The sequence below is a fragment of the Notolabrus celidotus genome, chromosome 9 (assembly GCF_009762535.1).
Source record: "Notolabrus celidotus isolate fNotCel1 chromosome 9, fNotCel1.pri, whole genome shotgun sequence".
NCBI lineage: Eukaryota > Metazoa > Chordata > Actinopteri > Labriformes > Labridae > Notolabrus > Notolabrus celidotus.
This window is the reverse complement of record NC_048280.1, coordinates 18,901,750-18,919,228: the sequence shown is the minus strand read 5'-3', so window position 1 is coordinate 18,919,228 and position 17,479 is coordinate 18,901,750. Positions and strand designations below refer to the sequence as shown.

Genomic DNA, 17,479 nt, shown 5'->3' with positions numbered 1-17,479 from the left:
AAGCCAAAAACAATAAATGAGTAAAATTTTATTTCCCAAGTTTGTCACCATACAACTATCAGTTGTCAGGGAAAGGGGAGGCAACTATACTAACAAATGAAACATTTTGTATTACAATACAAAAAGGGAGAAACTAATCCGCATACATAAAAAAACAGCAATAAACATGTACAAGATGAATCATAAACACGGGTAAACTAAAATAGAAAAATGGAAACACGAGTTAAAGGAAACTGCAAAGGGTGTTTGAAAGCAGTTCAATAACCATCAATTTATGGAATCATAAATTAAAAATTCCTGTCTTAAAAAACAAATTCCAACAGAGGAACAGTTTAGGAGTTGTTCTTCAGTAGGGTCGCTCTCTGCGCTCCTGGCGAAGGTCCCTTAAAAATGAAAGAAGAAAGGTTTTTTTTGTCAGATTTCATTACACTTCTGGTCACAGCTTTGCATTCATGTACTTGATCAGAGTCTTCCAAAAGTCTAATGTGGCGTTCACACCAAACGAATAGACGCGAGTAGTGGCCTGGTGGTGCGAATCAGGCGATATGAATGAAGCAAACTGCAAGGTGAAAAATCTGAAATCCAGCTAATCTATTGCGCCCTGATAGCCAATCAGCTTGCAGATCATCCGGTGACGTACGGCTTCCCCAAACTTTGTGACACTACCTGCTTTTTTTTGGATCAGGAATAAATAGGAGCTCACTGAGGTGAGTTAGTGAAGAGGGGTTAGTATCCAGTAAGATGTGAAAAACTTTGTCACTGTAATCCAGCTATGGCTTCTACTAGGAAGTTAGCTCTACCCCCTTTAGGATAACCGGCTTCCCCATTCTATGTCCGCGAGCTCAACCTTGTTTGGCAATGGGCTGGTGTGGCCAGTAAACAAAACATTGTTGCGTTTACCTACGCTTTATAGCGCTGTCGTTTGCGTCTGGTGTGAACGTGACATTACAATGTATAACTAAGTAAGCAAACCAAACCAGCCTACCTCATATCCATCTTGCCACCTGGTGGGCCCATTCCTCTTCCACCTCTGCCCCCCATTCGGTCCATGGGTGGCCCCCCACGCCCAGCCCCACGGAAACCTCCCCTATCCATTCCACCGCGTCCTCTGAATCCACCACGGTCGCCTCCCCAGGATCCACGGAAACCTCCAGGGCCACCGGGGCCTCCACCACCTGCTGGCCCACCGCGGTCCATTCCTCTGCCTCCACGCATTCCCATTCCTCCTCTGCCTCTGTCACCACCTGGGGGAAAAGGAGGGCCACCTCCTAGCCCTTCAGGTTTGGGGGCTTTGCACTGGTTACACTCCATCCTCCAGGCAAAGTTCTGGTTGCCACAACCCCTATGACCAGACCACGGAACAAATTAACATGACATCTTTTAAAAAAGAGAAAGTTTAAAAAGAAGACGCTGAAAAACCAATACATACGGGTTAGGACACTCCCAGTCACCAGCTCTCTGCTGCATGTTACCTCCTGTAGGTCCGCCTCTGCCCATACCACGAGGACCACCACGAGGGCCAAACCCACCACGTTCTCCACCACGTCCCATCATTCCTGATCAGAAGAAATGACAACTCTTAAGCTTGGCAGCACAACATCTTTAAATGTTTACGCATTGAGGACACTGCTTGCTTTATGAGCGCATCAAAATGCTACAGGGCTCCTGCCTCCTTTAGGATTTTGTTCAAGAGCTGCCAGTGTTTCAGAACAACTGAACGTGTGAAACACTCGATTATCACTAACAACTGCTGTCAACAGTTACCTCCACGTCCCATCATACCATCTCGCATGGGCATGCCCCTCATTCCACCCATCATGGGCTTGCGGCGGGCCATGGATACCTTCAGTCTTCTGCCCTGATACTCCTTGCCTGCAAATTAAAGGGTAAAACCATTAGTTACATAAATCTCTATTCATACTTTATCTGGTACAAAAATGTATTAGAAATTCTATTTAGGTCTGACGGTCAGGATAATTAACACATACCATCAAAATGTTCCACAGCTGCTTTGGCACAGACTGGCTCCTCGTAGGACAGCGTGGCATCTCCCTTAGGCTTTCCAGAGTCCTTGTCAGTGTAGATGTTAATGGCAGGCTGTCCCAGTCTGCGGTTAATCTTGACACACAAAGAGATTTGGTTTTGTTAACATCCCATATAAGTTTTGCTTGGAACCAAAGGTGAGATTTAAGTGCTGCTCTTACCCTGATTGGGCCGACATGTTTAAAGAATTCAGCCATCTCCTCCAGGTTAGCTTTCTCAGTCAACCCTGTGATGTAGATTGTGCTGTTCTCGGAGTCATCCTGCTCTTCAGGGCGTCCTATAACAAATGCACAAGAAAGGTTAATATGTTGGAAAACAGTATTTTGTGATTAGACAGTTTATCATTCATGTCATGGAATACTAAAATGGTCAAAGTGTGATCCTACTCACCCATTTCGCGCTCTTCCCCGCCCATCGGTCCTGTTGTCCATCATTGCAGAGAGAGAGACAGATTGGGAATAGTCAGTGTGGGCAACTGAAGCTCAGTGTACAACACCAGAGGAGTACTACAACATACAATCCAGACATTCCTTATAAACGTGGTCAGCCATATTGGGAGGTAAAAAAAGAATGGCACCTTATGGTACACCAAAAATCCCACAAGTGATATCTTGAATTGGAAATAGAACACCTCAAACCCTTTGGCAAAAAAATGGTGTAAAAGCCTCTTAGACCAGTAAGAAATCCTAATAAAGCCCAGGAATTCAGCTCAGGAGATTTTGTAAAGCAGTAACCGACACATTTGAGTGAAAATTTGTCATTAACCTCAAAAACTCGTTGTCAAACCATAAGCAGTGACTGACTTATACCAAGTACCCTAGAGAAAATGGTCTCAGGCATTGAAATAAATTCCCAAATATTTTCAGATGTGTTCACGTAGATAAATTTGCATACCACAATGTAATGTCGGAGGATATTGACTCAATAAGTTTAAGGCTTGGAAAGGACTAACCAGTGTAATACTCGTTAACTTACCACCAGGCTTACTGAAGCCACCTCTCTCTCCAGCGCTGCTAGGGGGAATAAATGAAGATATGAAGGCGATTTCCTTTTACAGCCACTTCCATGGCTCGAGCAAAGTGGCTTGATTGAGGGATTAATGAAAACATTCTAACTAACCCAACAGCAACTAAAAATCTCCCCCAAACTATAAATACACAATCTTATTTGAGGGATTAGAGTATTAGCGATGTGAAATTCCTTGGTTAGCTCAGTACAACTTTGAGTTACATTTTGCAGTAGTGGAGACATTTGTGCAATAACATGGATAACTAACATTTGTTTTACTGCCTTTCAAAATGTAACAAAACCCAACATAATAACACAAGTAGAACGATTTCAGATGCATTGATGCCATGGGAATTTTAACTAAAGACACGTTACCACCCTGACAACAGAAGTTCTGGCAAAAATTAAATCTGAATTTGTTGTTTAAAGACAATGCATCTGAAATTTTACAAGAACAGGTGACATTCACCAAGTAATAATAAAAAAAAGAATAAAATAAAAAGGTACAATCATACACTGTTTGAGAAAATCAACACCAAAAACAATTGTACAGATTAACCAATGTTATGTTTAACTCAACACAAACACTTAAAATATAACCATCATGCTTAGAAAAACCAGCATCCTCAGTTCTTGAAAAAAGGCAGACCCCGAATCTTTGTTTAAGCTCCCTCCTGCTGCTTAAGCTGGCGGCTCTGTACTGAGTACAGATACTTTAAAGAGAATAGATGGTTTTAAATGGCTCTCACTGTTACCTGTACGGTATAAATGTGACAAAGCATGTTAAAAAGTGCTCAAGGAATAACCAAACATTTGTATTTCATACCACAAAACATTTAAACATTTAACAAAGTACAATGTGCCCCCCAACCTCCCCCAGAACACACAAATACCTGTGCCAGGCTACAAAGCTAGAAAGAAGCTCTTAATACTTACTGCTTTGTCTAAATTTAGAGTTAGGGTAGTTCTTCTATTTATGTCTTTGCTTCTTCTGCACTCCTACTTAACCCTGCATTGATAAGCACGTCTGAATCCTGTATTTGCAAAAAGATCACTGAATTGTCTCGAGAATGAATTATTTTGTGCATTTCTTGTGCTCACAAGCCCAAAAACACACCTCATACAGAGTTCTATTACTTTAAGGTTTCCTCCAGTTAACCTGAAATTATTAAACGGTATGCATGAAACACAAAAAGCAGTTCTGCATTCCCGACCCAAAAGTGATAGTTCAAAATTTATGGAAAAAAAAACATCCATTCAGACAAATCCTTTCAGCGGAAACCTGTCTAAATGATTTTTGGTTGTTGGTTGGGGGCAGTGACTCGGTTGCTTTTGAGAGACCAAATATGGTAAACGTAAATTAAGAAATGTTCCTTTATTTCTCTAGCGTGACAACCTAAACAGAAGTCCAAAACAACCTCTTTTGGTAAAACCTTCAGGTTTTGGGCAAATCTAATTTGTGGTTTGGTCAAAACATTACCACAACCGGAAAATGGTATGAAAGGTGATCTTCCACGGAGCAAACTTCTCTACAGCCTAGTCCATGGTAATAGAAGCTTTGATTGGCATTTCAGTGAGGGTACCATAAAAACAACACGTATTTAATTACCAATTTCACCATCAAAAGGAATGCAACACACATAAATGATATAAATGATGAGTTTTTGATGCTACACTCGGATGAGATTGGCTAAAACACTGGACTGCATCTGAACCAAAATGAACCCAGGCATCTCTAACATGCTGATTCAAGGAGGAAAATGTTCAACGCACGGTGTCTGAACATGCCATGTAATCCTTTAAATATCATTAAACCTGCCTTCCCCTCTGTACTGGTGAAGGTGTGACACCAGAGAAGTTTGCCAGTAAATGGCTGGAAAATAAAAAACAATGAGCAAAACTTGTGCATAAAGTGAGTCAAATTTTCCCTCAGTGCATTTTGAATGTCATATATGTTTATCCTTCGAACTGAGGAATTTCAGTTCATGGTAATATAAAACCATAAACAACAATGACAAAAAGCAGATAAAAGATTCAAAACTTTCCAAAAATAATGTGGAGATGAATTCAAATCATCTTTCAGTAAAAATATGAGGCTTTAACCCAAAACTTGACATGGAAATTTGAAAGAAAAGTTTGTTTTCTTTGTGTCTCTTCAGTTAATGCCAGCACTGTCTTTAGCACGTTTGACCCTGATATGTTATTGAGCCCTTCTTCCTTTCAATATTTCTGACCAAATACTTTTTTGCCAGAGACAGCCTCACAAATAAAACAGCCACAGACTGAAAACCCCAGTAAATGAAAAAGGAACAACCTTATCAGTGAGAAAATATATCAACCAAAAAGTTTCTCTGGAGTTAGTGTAAATGTGTATTTGGAATGCAACAACTCCTATTTGTAGACTGCTCCCGATCTCAGCACTGGTTTATAAGTTCTCAGGACACTACATTTGACCTAAAGCCTCCAACTTCATCATCATTAAGAAAAAACTTTGCATTTGAAAGTGACAAATCTTTTCATTCTTCCTAATACGGCGCTACTGTGATATTAAGATTGTCCGAACCCTCCTTCAAGAAACCTCTTTATAAATTTGAATAGCCTGCAGTGTGATTCTTCTACATTTCCCAAGGATTCGTGAAGTTTGCAGCCTTAATTTGCCTAAAACTGATTTGACATCAGATTTCTTTAAGGTTATAAGCTGTTCAATCTGAATGTTTATGCACAGGCCCCGGATCAAACCTTATTTGTGAAAATATAAAAAAGAAAAACCCCTTTCTTACCTTTGGCCAAATGAGAGGCAGGGCTGAAACTGCACATCAGCTACCAATTTGGATTATGTGAGATTAGATAACAGATCTCAATAATGAATTTGAATGAATAAATGATTTGAATTCACTACCATATATAAAGAAATTATGTTTTAAAAAGATAAATGTTATTTAAGAATATGTCAACTGCTGTTGATTGGTGACATCTTTCAACCCTACCCCATTGACCTCAGCACCTGTGGAATCAAAAGGAGGTTAAGTGCTAAGGAAAGGCACATACCCCATTCCACGGCCCATGCCTCCACGCCCGCGATGCATCATTCCACCGCGATCAAAACCGTCTCTGCCCCCTCTTTCTCCAGACCCAGAGTACCTTGAAGAATCAGAACCAGAGTATCCGGAACCTCCACCCTGGCCCTCCTGTCTGTAGTTGTCTTAAAAAGAGAAGCACACAATTAAGAAAACACTTCAAATTTTACCGGGGAAGGAAAAATAAATTGCACAGCAAAGCTTACTGTAATGGTTGTTCTGGTTGTAACTGGGCGGTCCACCTTGCTGGCTGTACTGGCTGGACTGAGGCTGCCCATAGGAACCAGAGGCCTGAGGTGGGTAAGCAGGGGGAGCCTGTTGCTGCTGCTGCTGGGTCGACTGCTGGTAGCCCTGCTGCTGGCCATAGCTGGTCTGCTGGGCCTGGTATCCAGCCTGTTGCTGGCCATATGCTGCGGGCTGGGAATAGCTACTTTGGTTGTAACTGGCCGGCTGGCTGTTAGCATTGTAACTGACAGAGACAAAGTGAGAGAGCAGAGTGTAAACAGATAAATGGACCTAAATATTGTGTGCAAATTTCACTTGTTCTTTCACCTTAGGTTACCTACCTTTGGGGGGCAGTAGGAGCAGCCTGCTGGCCATAACCAGGGTAGGCAGACTGGGCAGTGTACCCTGGTTGAGAGCCATAAGACTGTGAGGCAGCTGGAGCAGCAGCAGCAGGAGTGCTTTCATAACCACTGGCTCCATAACCCGTAGCTGACTGGGAGTAGCTATGAGTGGTAGACTGGGCAGCAGGATAGCCAGCTATTCAAAACCCAGATAGCAAAAAAGAAAATGTTACAGTAGTATTTCTGTGGCACAGAAGTGCAAGAATCTGCATTTCTGAATTTTAATAGTGATGAACAACATTTTAATTGTCCTAATTCAGAATCTGAGCAGTGTCAGTTTAGGATGCTTGTTCTAAACAAAATCCACCCAAGCCTACTCGTGAAATTTCAATGTATTTTGTTTTAATTAGATCATCAAAACCAGTTTCTTTCATAGCACATACCTGATGCCGGCTGGCCGTAAGAAGAGCCATACTGCTGTTGCTGTTGGGGATAGGTTCCAGCTGCAGGCGTTGTCTGGGTGTAACTGCCGTCAGCAGCGGCAGGTGCGGCATATGATCCATAATTCTGTTGACTGTAGCCCTGCTAAAAGAAACAACATTGATTTAAAAAAACGACTAATTTGCAGATTTCGTCATTTTCAATATCTAGATACATTAACAGAGAGGAAATGTTTGAATTGATCCAACAAGTATCATAGATAGATAAAACGATGCCTTTTCATTTTCGTATCATAAGATCCCGCTTTAAAACAAAAGGTGATCATGTCTTTTCAATCAGAGCTCCAAGTTACAGTCCACAACCTTAACCGTTTCTAAATCCTAACTAAAAACATTTTTATATAAGAAGGCATTTCTCCACCACTAATTCTTGAATTTGCTCTGCATTCAGATGTCTTGTTTTGCTTCAGTCTTTTTTCTTCCCCCTGTTTGCACCTTTTTATTGCTTTGTAATTCTTTGCTTTTTGTTGTGAAGCACTTTATAACCTTGTTAAGAAAAAGTGTTTTATAAATTAAGTTTATTATTATCAATGTTTTTGCTATTATTTCAACCATTTCCTGTTCCAGTTAATCTTCATTAAGTACCGAGATACATTTCTACCTGAACAAATTGAATCTAAATCTCAAGTCATCATTTGCAAATCACAAAGCAATCCAAATCGTTAAAAGATGTATCCTGCAGTGTGAAGAAATCTTACCTGTGCAGACTGCCCATAGCTTTGTGAGGGCTGGGCAGCGTATGAAGCATACCTGTGAAAGTAAATGTCAGAAGATGAGGAGTCTTCATCAAACAGTCATTTAATTCAGTATTATAAATCTTAATTTGCGAACAAGTAACACAAATACAGCACATTCAGTTACATGACCTCAAATTTTAGGTAGATAATCAGAGACTCTTACCCCTGCTGAGCACTGGTCTGATTGTAGCTGCTGTAATCTGCTAAAGAAGAATTACATGTTTATTAGATTTTGGTTAAACACACAGAGGAAGCCTACAAATCACCTTTTGCGCGCGAGCAAAGCTGCTAATGCTAACAGCACGCTCCACGGCCTGTCGTTAGGTCGCCATTTAGCTACACCAAGAAATAAAATACTTAACGAGGCCAAGCCGTACAACTATCAGAGGCATGCGGGGAGGTTTAAAGAAACATGGAGTTTGGAGAAACTGTAATAAAACTGATGGAAACACGGTGGAAAGAAAGAATCCATCCGTTAGACGGTAACGCAGCGGCTCGATGACTAGGCCCTGCGCATGGCTTCAGCTAACGCTATGCTGAAGTTCAAACAATTTAAAGCGAAACAAAGGTTTTTGCATCCATAATATCGATTGGTATTCATTCCACTGCAGGAATTGTTGAATGAAGTAACATATATAGTTCAGAAACAGCATAAAATATAACAATTTCTCACTCACCCGGAGCCGACGCCATTTTAGTGAGGCCGTGAAAGACGACTGGACGGAACTGGCGATCGAAGTACCTACTTCTTCCCACAGGGAGGATTCAAATCTCGCGAGATTAGTTCGCTTGAACCGTGACGCTACATCTGAACCGATCTGAACCTTATTTATACCGTCTATGATCTGAATCATTCACTTTCACGATTTAAGACTAAATTTAACCCTCCTGTTATTTTCGTTTCTAAGGGACGGCAATAATGTTTGTGGGTCAACTTGATCCGGGGCATGTTTAATTATCCAGAAGTGTCAAAACTCAAAAAAATCCCAATAAACAATTTTTAAAATCTCATTATTAACACCATTGCTAACCATTTAAATCAATATTTAGTGCAATGATTTTTTTTTAATTCTCACAGATCATGGTTCAATGAGGATAACTCACTCGTTTTTTGTTTTTTTTTTACATTATTTTAATGTACATTTGAAAGACCTTAATATGAATACAATAGTTTTACAAGACATAGATTTTTGTTTATTTATTTTTTATTTATTTTTATTTTTTTATGAAGTGATGTTGATAAAGTAACAGGAGACACCTCTTCTGTCACATGCTGCCCAGATTTTGATGCTGTATTTAGCTGGCTTAGAAGGTATATATTGCCTAAAATGGAAGGAACCTCTGAATGCCTCTAGCCTTTCATCCACTGTGACATTAGGGCCTGGTTTATAGAGTAGTGGAAGTTGCTCTACCCACTTGTCCCTCACTGTTCTAATGGCTGACAGCTTGTCTCTATTCGATCTCATCTCCTGCAGTCAAATGCCGAAGTGTCCTTGGGCAAGACACTGAACCCCAAACTGCTCCTTCAGTTGTTCAGCAGTGTATGAATGTCTAGAATAAGATTAGCTAATACTGATGGTCCCTTACTATAGCAGCCTCCACCATCATTGGGTGAGCAAGTAATGTAAAAGAGCTTTGAGTGGTCAGAAGACTGGAAAAGAGATATATGAGTAAAAGTCTATTTACCATTTACTATTTACTATGACCTGCTCAAAAGCTGACTTGATGTCTGCCACATGAGTCACTGCTATCCTAGTGGCTCTGTCTTTATAATGTTTTCTGTCTTTATACAGTTTTGCCTGACGTATATTTGGGATGAAGATCGCTGTATTTCCCCATTTTTGATGTGAATGTCTGCTTGACATTTTCTGGATTTGAGCGTACAACATGTTGCAGTAGGAAATCCACACAAGTCTTTGTACATGAGGCCCCAGGTGATCAACTTCTTTCATTTATATATGATGGACACCACCACGCTCTTTGGGACCTTCAATGCAGCAGAATTTTTTCTGTACCCAAAAATTTCTACAAAACATTTTTCACTTTTTCATTATGGAGTATTGTATGTAGAATGTTGAGGGGAAAAAATAATTTAATCAATTTTGAAATAAGGCTGTAACATAACAAATTGTATAGAAAAAGTGAAGGGGTCTGAACACTTTCCGTACCCACTGTATATAACAAACAAATCTAATATAATTTAGAATACAATCTTTCCTCAGAGAATTATTGTCTTGCATCCAATAATTCAACTTGAAGTCTAGTAAGAATGAAACTTTTTGTTTTGTTGAGTATTATAAACGCATTTAACTAAGAAGTTGCAAAGATGGAGTACATTTTCTCCGATCATCTTTTTAAAAATGAATGGAATGTTTTAAAATTTCATGTACGGTGAGGATATTAGTTAAGAAACAATTTTTTTTTCTGTTTATTCTTGTCGACGTTGTAAAAAAAATTTTTGTACATTTTATTTAAAGTGTGTTTCTACATTGGGTATCAAATCCTATACTCAAGGATGAGTTAAAAAATGAGCTGTTAACTTACAGAAGATAGTCTTATATATATGTATGAAAAATCATCAAATGCTGACATGCTGCCACGTCTTTGTTTTGTTTCCTTGTTGTTGTTTCTTTGTGTGTGAAAAATACTAAATAAAAAGTATTAAAAAAAAAAGATAAATGTTTTTAACTGATGAAATTGAAACTTAAAACATTTTGTAGATAACCGTTGAACTGAAACCTTGAAACATTCTTAAAGTGTAAAAACAACAATTTAATCAGAAAAAAAGACATCTGAATAACAGGTCTGTCTGTCTGTCTGTCTGTCTGTCTGTCTGTCTGTCTGTCTGTCTGTCTGTCTGTCTGTTTATGTATGTATTTCAAGGAAATTATTCAGTCTTATAAATTTTTCATATGAAAGGTGATAATGATTTGGTTGCTTGCATTGCAAACTTACCTACTGGGTGTCAGACCGTCACCGACCGCATTCTGCGGTGGCAGTAATGCGCCTTTCCTGCAGTTTGCCGACTGACAGAGACGAAGAAGAAGCTGACGTGACGTAGCGGAGATCGTGTTGTTCTTTCAGTGATGTTAGCTAACTCTTTTAACATTTTGCTCCACTTTTGCTGCTTAAACAAGCAATAAGTAATTCCAGGGTAAATGTTCAGATCGTTGGCTTGTCGCACGATAACAACACACTCCTCGTCTGTTCGAGAGGATTTAACAAGAAGAACTGTGAAGGATCCTCAGCATCAACAATCGTGGATGTATACCTTTATTAGAACACCCACTTCCAACTTTCACCGTTTTAGTAAATGAAGAGGGTGATGTAGTTTAATCCGTTTTATTGCTAGTATACTTGGAGCACACCGATTTTTGTTTATTAGAATTATGACGTAAAAAGATAAGTAAGTGGACAAACTGAAGCTAATCATCAACGATGTTTGATCGTATGATGTCAGTGTGGTTTTGGTTTGGATCAGATCGCAGAGGATTCTGTCTGGGAACATGTTTCTTGCTAACAATCATGCTGCTGATGTATGCGGGGGGCATCCAAGCAAGCCTCAGTTTAGGTCCAGGTGGAGACTTCCCAAGGGTCAGAGGTAACTGTACTCTGTGATGACACATGATAACATGGGTCCCATGCATATTTGATATTTTGGGATGGGTGATATCACAGCAATGTAACACATTTTTTAACCCCATTTTATTCTCCTTTCCTCAGATGTGTTCCTGTATGCTTACAGTCATGATGAGCTGCCCTCTCTTCTGATCAGTGTTGTTTTCCTGCTGTTGGTTGGACCCTGTCAGGAGCGTCGCTGGGGGACTGTTGCCTTCCTCGCCCTCTCCATCCTGACATTGGTCATATTGCCTTTTCTTTACACCCTGGTCCTCTTCATTGGAGGGGGTGAGGCGAGTCGGATCTGTGGTTACTCTGCCATCCAGCTGGCTCTGTTAACAGCGCAGTGTCGTCAGGTGACACAGAGAAGGCTGCTGAGGTGTTTACCAGTCTGGTTTCTCCCCTGGCTTGTTTTGCTGATCGGTCTGCTTCTGCTGCCCGGGACACCTGCTCTGCTTCACTTCTGCACTATCTGCATTGGACACAACTGTATCCTTCCCTGTTAATAGACTCATTTGGTACATGTAACAGGAGATATTTTCCCACCTACATATTATACTTGTTTTATATATTTTTTGTGGTGATGAAATTGGAGAAATCCATGGTAGTTGTAAATATATGGTCCTGTAGCCATGCTATTTAATGCTAATGTGAACCTTATGTGTGCCCCCCCCTACCAGGTCTGTCATGGAGCATATCTCTTCTTGGATATAACATCTGTTCCAAGTCTTTCTGAAGATTACTTAATCAATCTATCAGATCATCAACCATTTATTGTGACGTTACAGGAGTTGGAAGATTCAAGGGTCTTGGACTTCATCCCTGATTGGGCATATGTTTCAACATTATCCAGGCTAAGATTGCCAACTTATTCTACCTCACAGAGGTGCAGTTTGTCTCGTTCACATATAAATGTTTACTCTTAACAAGCATTATGTATGATAGTGGTTTGTTCCACCATTTTAACTTCATCTTTTGTCACACATCTAGATCTCATTCTCAGATGATGCCTGGAGACAATGCCATTGCTCCTCCCTTGAGGGATCCCTTGTTTTTTAACCACCACCCACAGCAGTATCCAGTTCATGCCTGGTTAACGACTGAATCTGCTGCACAGTCTGAGTCCGAGGTGTTGGAGGAGCAGATGCTGAGGGCAGGAATACTGGCCTCATTACAGGACGCACCTGACAACCCTGATGCCAAAGTGGAGGTTCCTAAATCGTCTGTTTCTTCTCTGCGGTTTGTAATCATTTATCCTTTTTTGTAGTTGAAACTCCTCCCATCATTTCATATTTCCAGTGTGTAAGAGATTATTTTATTTGGCTAAATGTCCACTGTTTCATCCCTCAGACTGCAGCAACTGGAGAAGATGGGCTTCCCCACAGAAAAAGCTGTTGTGGCATTAGCAGCCTCCAAACAGCTAGATGGAGCCATTTCCCTGCTCATTGATGACAGTGTTGGAGAGCAGGCTGTGGTGGTATCAAAGGGAAAGAGCCCAGTCCCATCTCAGAGTACATAGTTGGCATCACACTCCCAGACTGAAGGACTGTTTGCTCTTGTGCAGTACACTGGAAATAATGCTTAGGTTTTGCTGAGCGTCAGTACTAGACTTCCCTGTGGGCTACTTATACAAGTATTTAAATCATCAACATTTCAGTGAGGAAAAAAGTGTGAGGGAAGACTTGAGTTTATCTTCTCTGTATCATTAAAAGCAAATCAGAGAGAGTTAATGTCATTTATTTCTGCCGTAATCATGTTTAATAAACAAATGATGAGAGGTACCATGTTAAAAAAAACAGTGAACATCATTTTATTACATTAATTATTGAGACAGGATTATCTTACCACAATGAAACATTTTCACGAAAGAAACTTGAAATATGAATGGTTACACAACAGCATACAACATAAACTAACATTGATACTTTTTTAAATAGTTTCACAAAAAGTTTGATATAAGATGAAAAAACACACATCAAGTCTTTTCATCAGGACATTTAAAGCAGATTACCAGCACAGCAGCGGTAACATATGTTCAAGTTCCGTTAAGTTTTATTTCCTCTGAGTGTGTGTTGACAATTTCAAAATGGACAGCCAGTTTACAAGAGTTGTCTTTAAATGTTTTGTCCGTATTTAGATCATACATGGATCATTTATAAAGTTCACGTTCAACTGAACTCAAATATTTGTGCTTTTTTGTTGCACAGATTAAATGTAAATATATGTATGTATTGGAAATCACTTTATCAGTGTGTATTTGAAGGGGAAACACATCAGAAACCTACAAACAGTTAGCAACAAATATCTCAGTAAAAGTGGAGATGACTTCATCTTCATAGTGCACTACATAACATTGAGTTAAACAATATGATAAAAGTGTAACAAAATGAATACTACATGAAGAGGTTTGTTTGTGTACTTGTGTCCTGCAAACTGTACATGCGCAATATATTTAAATAGTGGAATCTTTTCAGATTGCAGTTACGTACATAGTGAAAGCATTACAAACTCAAATCCAGTCTGTCTACTCACATCTGATTCCTCCTTCAGTTGATTACCATAAATAACCCTTATTGTCCGGAGCTGTTCGTAGCTCGGGGAGCACCACAGAAGATTTTCCTTTTTTTTTTTTCCACATGTGAACATCTTTAATCTGAGGGGGCAGCTTTGTGGCCAAATAACTGAGACTCAAGAGGAGCTGCTGGGTGTTATGGTAAAGTGTTCAGTTATGGTGAGTTGTAGGGGTCAAACTAGTTCTCAGGGTCCGGAGGAGGATTGTGGAGTATCAGTGGAGTTTCCCTGAGGTGTCCCCCATCCTTAGACTGACAGTTAAGCCCAGAAAAGGTCTTAATCTGTTGAGTGCTGATGAGACCTTTGGGAAGGGGAATCAACCCAGCCTGTGATCCTCAGGGTGAGCGGGAGAGGGGAGGGGGGGGGGGGGGGGGGGGGGCTACTTCCCTCGAACCTTGGTGTCAGACAGAGGAGAAGCAAGTCGATATGGAAGCGCACCTGCTCGCTTATCTCTGTAGAAACTAGGGGAGGCTGTGCCAAACGGTCCGTCCCCAGACCCTAGATCAGGCTCTGTTGAAGAGAGACAGCAGTTGGAACGGGGCCTCCTGTCCGTCACCTTGTGTGAACATGTGATTTCTGTGCTCCTAATCCAAGTCTAACCTGATGTTGCTGCTAACCCGGAGGCCTCATGATAGACAGCAGGTGCCTGGTTTCTGGGATAAACTTAATAAATCACTAATAAGGGAGAATGTCAAGGCGATTTATCAAACCTTTCTTTGCCCTATTCTGTCGTACAGTAGGAGGTGCAAATGGCTAGAGGGGCTGCAACAGTTAATTTCAATCTTAAACTAATAAGATGCCTTTTTTCTGGCGGATTTATAATTGTCTTGTCTATTACATTGTTTAAAACAACAGAAAATGTCTTCTAATGGACTTTACTGTCAGTTTAAAACCCAAAGATCAACAATTTGAATGTGCAAATGTTCACTTTTGGGATGCCAAAACCAGCAACTGTTACACATTTTTCCTTCACAATGAATTTGATTTAAGTGGACCAAAATTGTGGTTAATTTATTCTCTGTCTTTTTGATTTATCAAAAAGGTATTTATTTTTCTTGCAGCTCTCCTAGCTGGACTTGGATACTTTACATCAACTTTTGTTCATGGCTAATTACAAATTAAAGCTTAAATGTTTTAATCATTATTTATTCAATCAGTTAAAGGAATAGTCAAATTTTTTGAAGTAGGGATGTATGAGGTACTTCTGAATATTGTATTACCCAGGGGTGATGCTGGTCAGCTTAGGCTACACACAGCTTTTATATACAGGCAGAGGGAACATATGTGTGAATGTGCTGTGTCTTGAAACAGTGCCAAACATTGTTGCTTTTGACAGCAAAGTAAGGCATGGCATATTTTTTTTGGCAAACACTTAGACCAACATTGGTATTTGGTTTGGGCTTCCTTAGAATTAGCTAAATTATGTGGTATAAATGGAAATGTCCAAAGCAGGTTGTTGCCTTGGTTGCAGGCCAGTACTCCTGATGGTTTCTCAATAAAAGGGCTGACTGGCGCCTCCTGCAGGTAACTAGTGACAAATACCTTATACAACCCCATTTAAAGAAATGAACTATCCTTTTGACTAAAAGGTGGAAGAACAAAAAATAGCTAATCTGCTTCAGTGTGAATTTAATGTTTGATATTTGATTGCTAATTATGGTATCATCACAGAAAAGTTGTATTAATTGTTGCAGAATTGTAATTGGCTAAGTAATTACATAATTACTCTTTTAAAATGGGCTCCACCCACTGTAAAAGAGTGAGAAAAGAGCAGGAAAAACACATGTCTACAAATATCTTGTGAAACAACTGACAATGTCCAAAATTGGCAAAATAGTGTTCTTGAAAGACATATGTGTCACAGAATTAATCAGTTATGAGTAAATAAGTATTCAAGTAATATTTGTGCTGCCATCATACTATAAGTGTGTCACAATCCAAACAATTCACATTTCTTATCTACATCTAGTTTGGAGATCCTTATTCAGCAGTTCATTGACAAGTGGGAGTCACAATTTGTACACTTCCCAAACTCTATCAACACTTTCTAGATCTTGTCAAAAAGGTGAGTGAGGGCCTTCAGAGCTGTGGGTGAGGAAGTCTCAGTGTTACCTGGCCAGATGATCGCCTCCAGCAGCGTCACCCTGCGAGCCAGAAGCTCAAGGTCTGCCTGCAAGTCGTGGAACATCTGCAAGCTAATGTCCTATCAGAGAGCAGTGACAGGGGGAGGGTGGGACTGTGTGAGGGGCTGGAAACACCAGCCCAAGTCCTGGGGCCGCTCGTGACTGTACGGTGGGAGTTTAACAACATCTACCCCCACCTTTGACCCCCGCCTAAAGCTGACCCTGCCTCAGGCCTCCTACTCACCATGAATACCGATCATAGTCTCGAGGATTAAAACCCTCTCGGCTAAGATCTTCAGCGCCTCTCTGATCTGATGTATCCCGTCCCCCTGTGAAGATAGATACAGCCGTCAAGGTAAGGAGCACAAGCCAAGAATCGCACGCCAAGATGCAAGTCTTTTTTTTAATTCAATACAGTTCAAGAGTTAGAAGGTTAAACACAGTCCACAAATCTGCCCAGCACTCTCAGACATATCTGCTCCCTGTATGTCTCTGTTTCTCCCTCATTCACTGACCATGCTGCTAGATGGAGTCAGTTTCTGCCATGCTGGGCTGGGCAGCATCAGCATGCATATTACAGACTGTATATATCACAGCTGCATTTATTAATCAATATTCACAAATGTATTAAGCTGATCATGCCATCTGCATTCCTGTTGTTGGGTTGCATTAAAGCCAGGCGTGTATTTTTGTTTAGCACCACAGCTTTCACTCTTTTTGTTACCCTTAAAGGACAGCTAGTACAGACTTGGAGGAACATTTTTAATGGATAAAGCTCCTAAAGCCTACTATCAAATAAAAAAAGTAGTAAAAATAGAGAAATACGCAGACCATCACATAAGAAGACATGCAGGGAACATCAGAAGCTTTGGTGACCAGGTGAGTTATTCCCACTTTTGTATGCTCTTATTAGTAAATCAAACACAGGACATATTTAATGTTTGACAAAAAGAGGCAGAGTGTCGCTCAGTCATAGAAAGACTTATTCCATTTTGTATTTAGCCATGCAAGCTGCAACCACTTTGTTCCAGATGGTTACGTCTCAACACTTGATTGAGAACCGTTGTAAGGACTGCCTTGAACATTTTTAGAGACACTCACATCCGGAAAAAGGATTGTGATATGAAGTTTCCCTGACTTCTTTTATTTAGCCCCATCAGCAAATCCATATCTTAGTGAATCAAAGGCTTTGGTTTTTAATTAGCAAAATTTGGCAAACTCAAAAGATGAACTCAG

The 17,479-nt window shown here is 40.2% G+C and overlaps 3 protein-coding genes across 11 annotated transcripts in view; 1 reads left to right on the top strand and 2 right to left on the bottom strand.

Moving 5' to 3' along the window:
• Nucleotides 1-13: 13 nt before the first annotated feature.
• Nucleotides 14-8,724, bottom strand: ewsr1b (EWS RNA-binding protein 1b). 7 transcript variants are annotated; one of them, XM_034691361.1, is made up of 15 exons: nt 8,609-8,724; nt 8,095-8,134; nt 7,893-7,944; nt 7,138-7,279; nt 6,695-6,890; nt 6,335-6,597; nt 6,100-6,253; nt 3,019-3,056; nt 2,434-2,463; nt 2,205-2,320; nt 1,989-2,118; nt 1,783-1,872; nt 1,430-1,556; nt 986-1,342; nt 14-383 (listed from the first exon to the last, which is right to left on the bottom strand). In XM_034691361.1, the coding sequence occupies exons 1-15, from the start codon at nt 8,622-8,624 to the stop codon at nt 347-349; spliced, it is 1,788 nt and encodes a 595-aa protein (XP_034547252.1). In that variant the 5' UTR covers nt 8,625-8,724; the 3' UTR covers nt 14-346. The 7 variants fall into 7 exon arrangements, with proteins under 7 accessions (XP_034547252.1, XP_034547247.1, XP_034547250.1 ...); XM_034691356.1 differs by having other exon boundaries at nt 1,765-1,872; nt 8,609-8,723; XM_034691359.1 differs by having other exon boundaries at nt 1,765-1,872; nt 7,138-7,276; nt 8,609-8,723.
• Nucleotides 8,725-10,920: 2,196 nt separating this feature from the next.
• On the top strand, nt 10,921-13,330 carry rhbdd3 (rhomboid domain containing 3). The gene is made up of 5 exons (XM_034691923.1): nt 10,921-11,532; nt 11,655-12,038; nt 12,309-12,435; nt 12,540-12,788; nt 12,900-13,330. Exons 1-5 carry the CDS (start codon nt 11,370-11,372, stop codon nt 13,066-13,068), a joined length of 1,092 nt encoding a protein of 363 aa, XP_034547814.1. The 5' UTR covers nt 10,921-11,369; the 3' UTR covers nt 13,069-13,330.
• emid1 (EMI domain containing 1) overlaps nt 13,282-17,479 on the bottom strand; it is a 63,449-nt gene continuing 59,251 nt past the window's right edge. The window contains exons 15-16 of one of the 3 annotated variants that reach the window (XM_034691922.1): nt 16,488-16,572; nt 13,282-14,630 (exon numbers count right to left, since the gene is read on the bottom strand). In XM_034691922.1, the coding sequence (XP_034547813.1) occupies nt 14,500-14,630; nt 16,488-16,572 (216 nt within the window). In that variant the 3' untranslated portion in view covers nt 13,282-14,499. Of the gene's footprint in view, nt 14,631-14,720; nt 16,324-16,487; nt 16,573-17,479 lie in introns of all 3 variants that reach the window. The other 2 variants (XM_034691921.1, XR_004632404.1) reach the window with 2 other exon arrangements.

Bases quoted from the DNA above. Each gene is read 5' to 3' on its own strand.
- rhbdd3 (XM_034691923.1), top strand. From the start codon at position 11,370: ATGTTTGATCGTATGATGTCAGTGTGGTTTTGGTTTGGATCAGATCGC. The intron at 11,533-11,654 runs GTAACTGTACTC...TCCTTTCCTCAG, and splicing joins AGACTTCCCAAGGGTCAGAG to ATGTGTTCCTGTATGCTTAC. The intron at 12,436-12,539 runs GTGCAGTTTGTC...TCACACATCTAG, and splicing joins ACTTATTCTACCTCACAGAG to ATCTCATTCTCAGATGATGC.
- ewsr1b (XM_034691356.1), bottom strand. The intron at 1,557-1,764 runs GTAACTGTTGAC...TCTTCTGATCAG, and splicing joins TGGTATGATGGGACGTGGAG to GAATGATGGGACGTGGTGGA. The intron at 1,343-1,429 runs GTATGTATTGGT...GTCTGGTCATAG, and splicing joins GACTGGGAGTGTCCTAACCC to GGGTTGTGGCAACCAGAACT.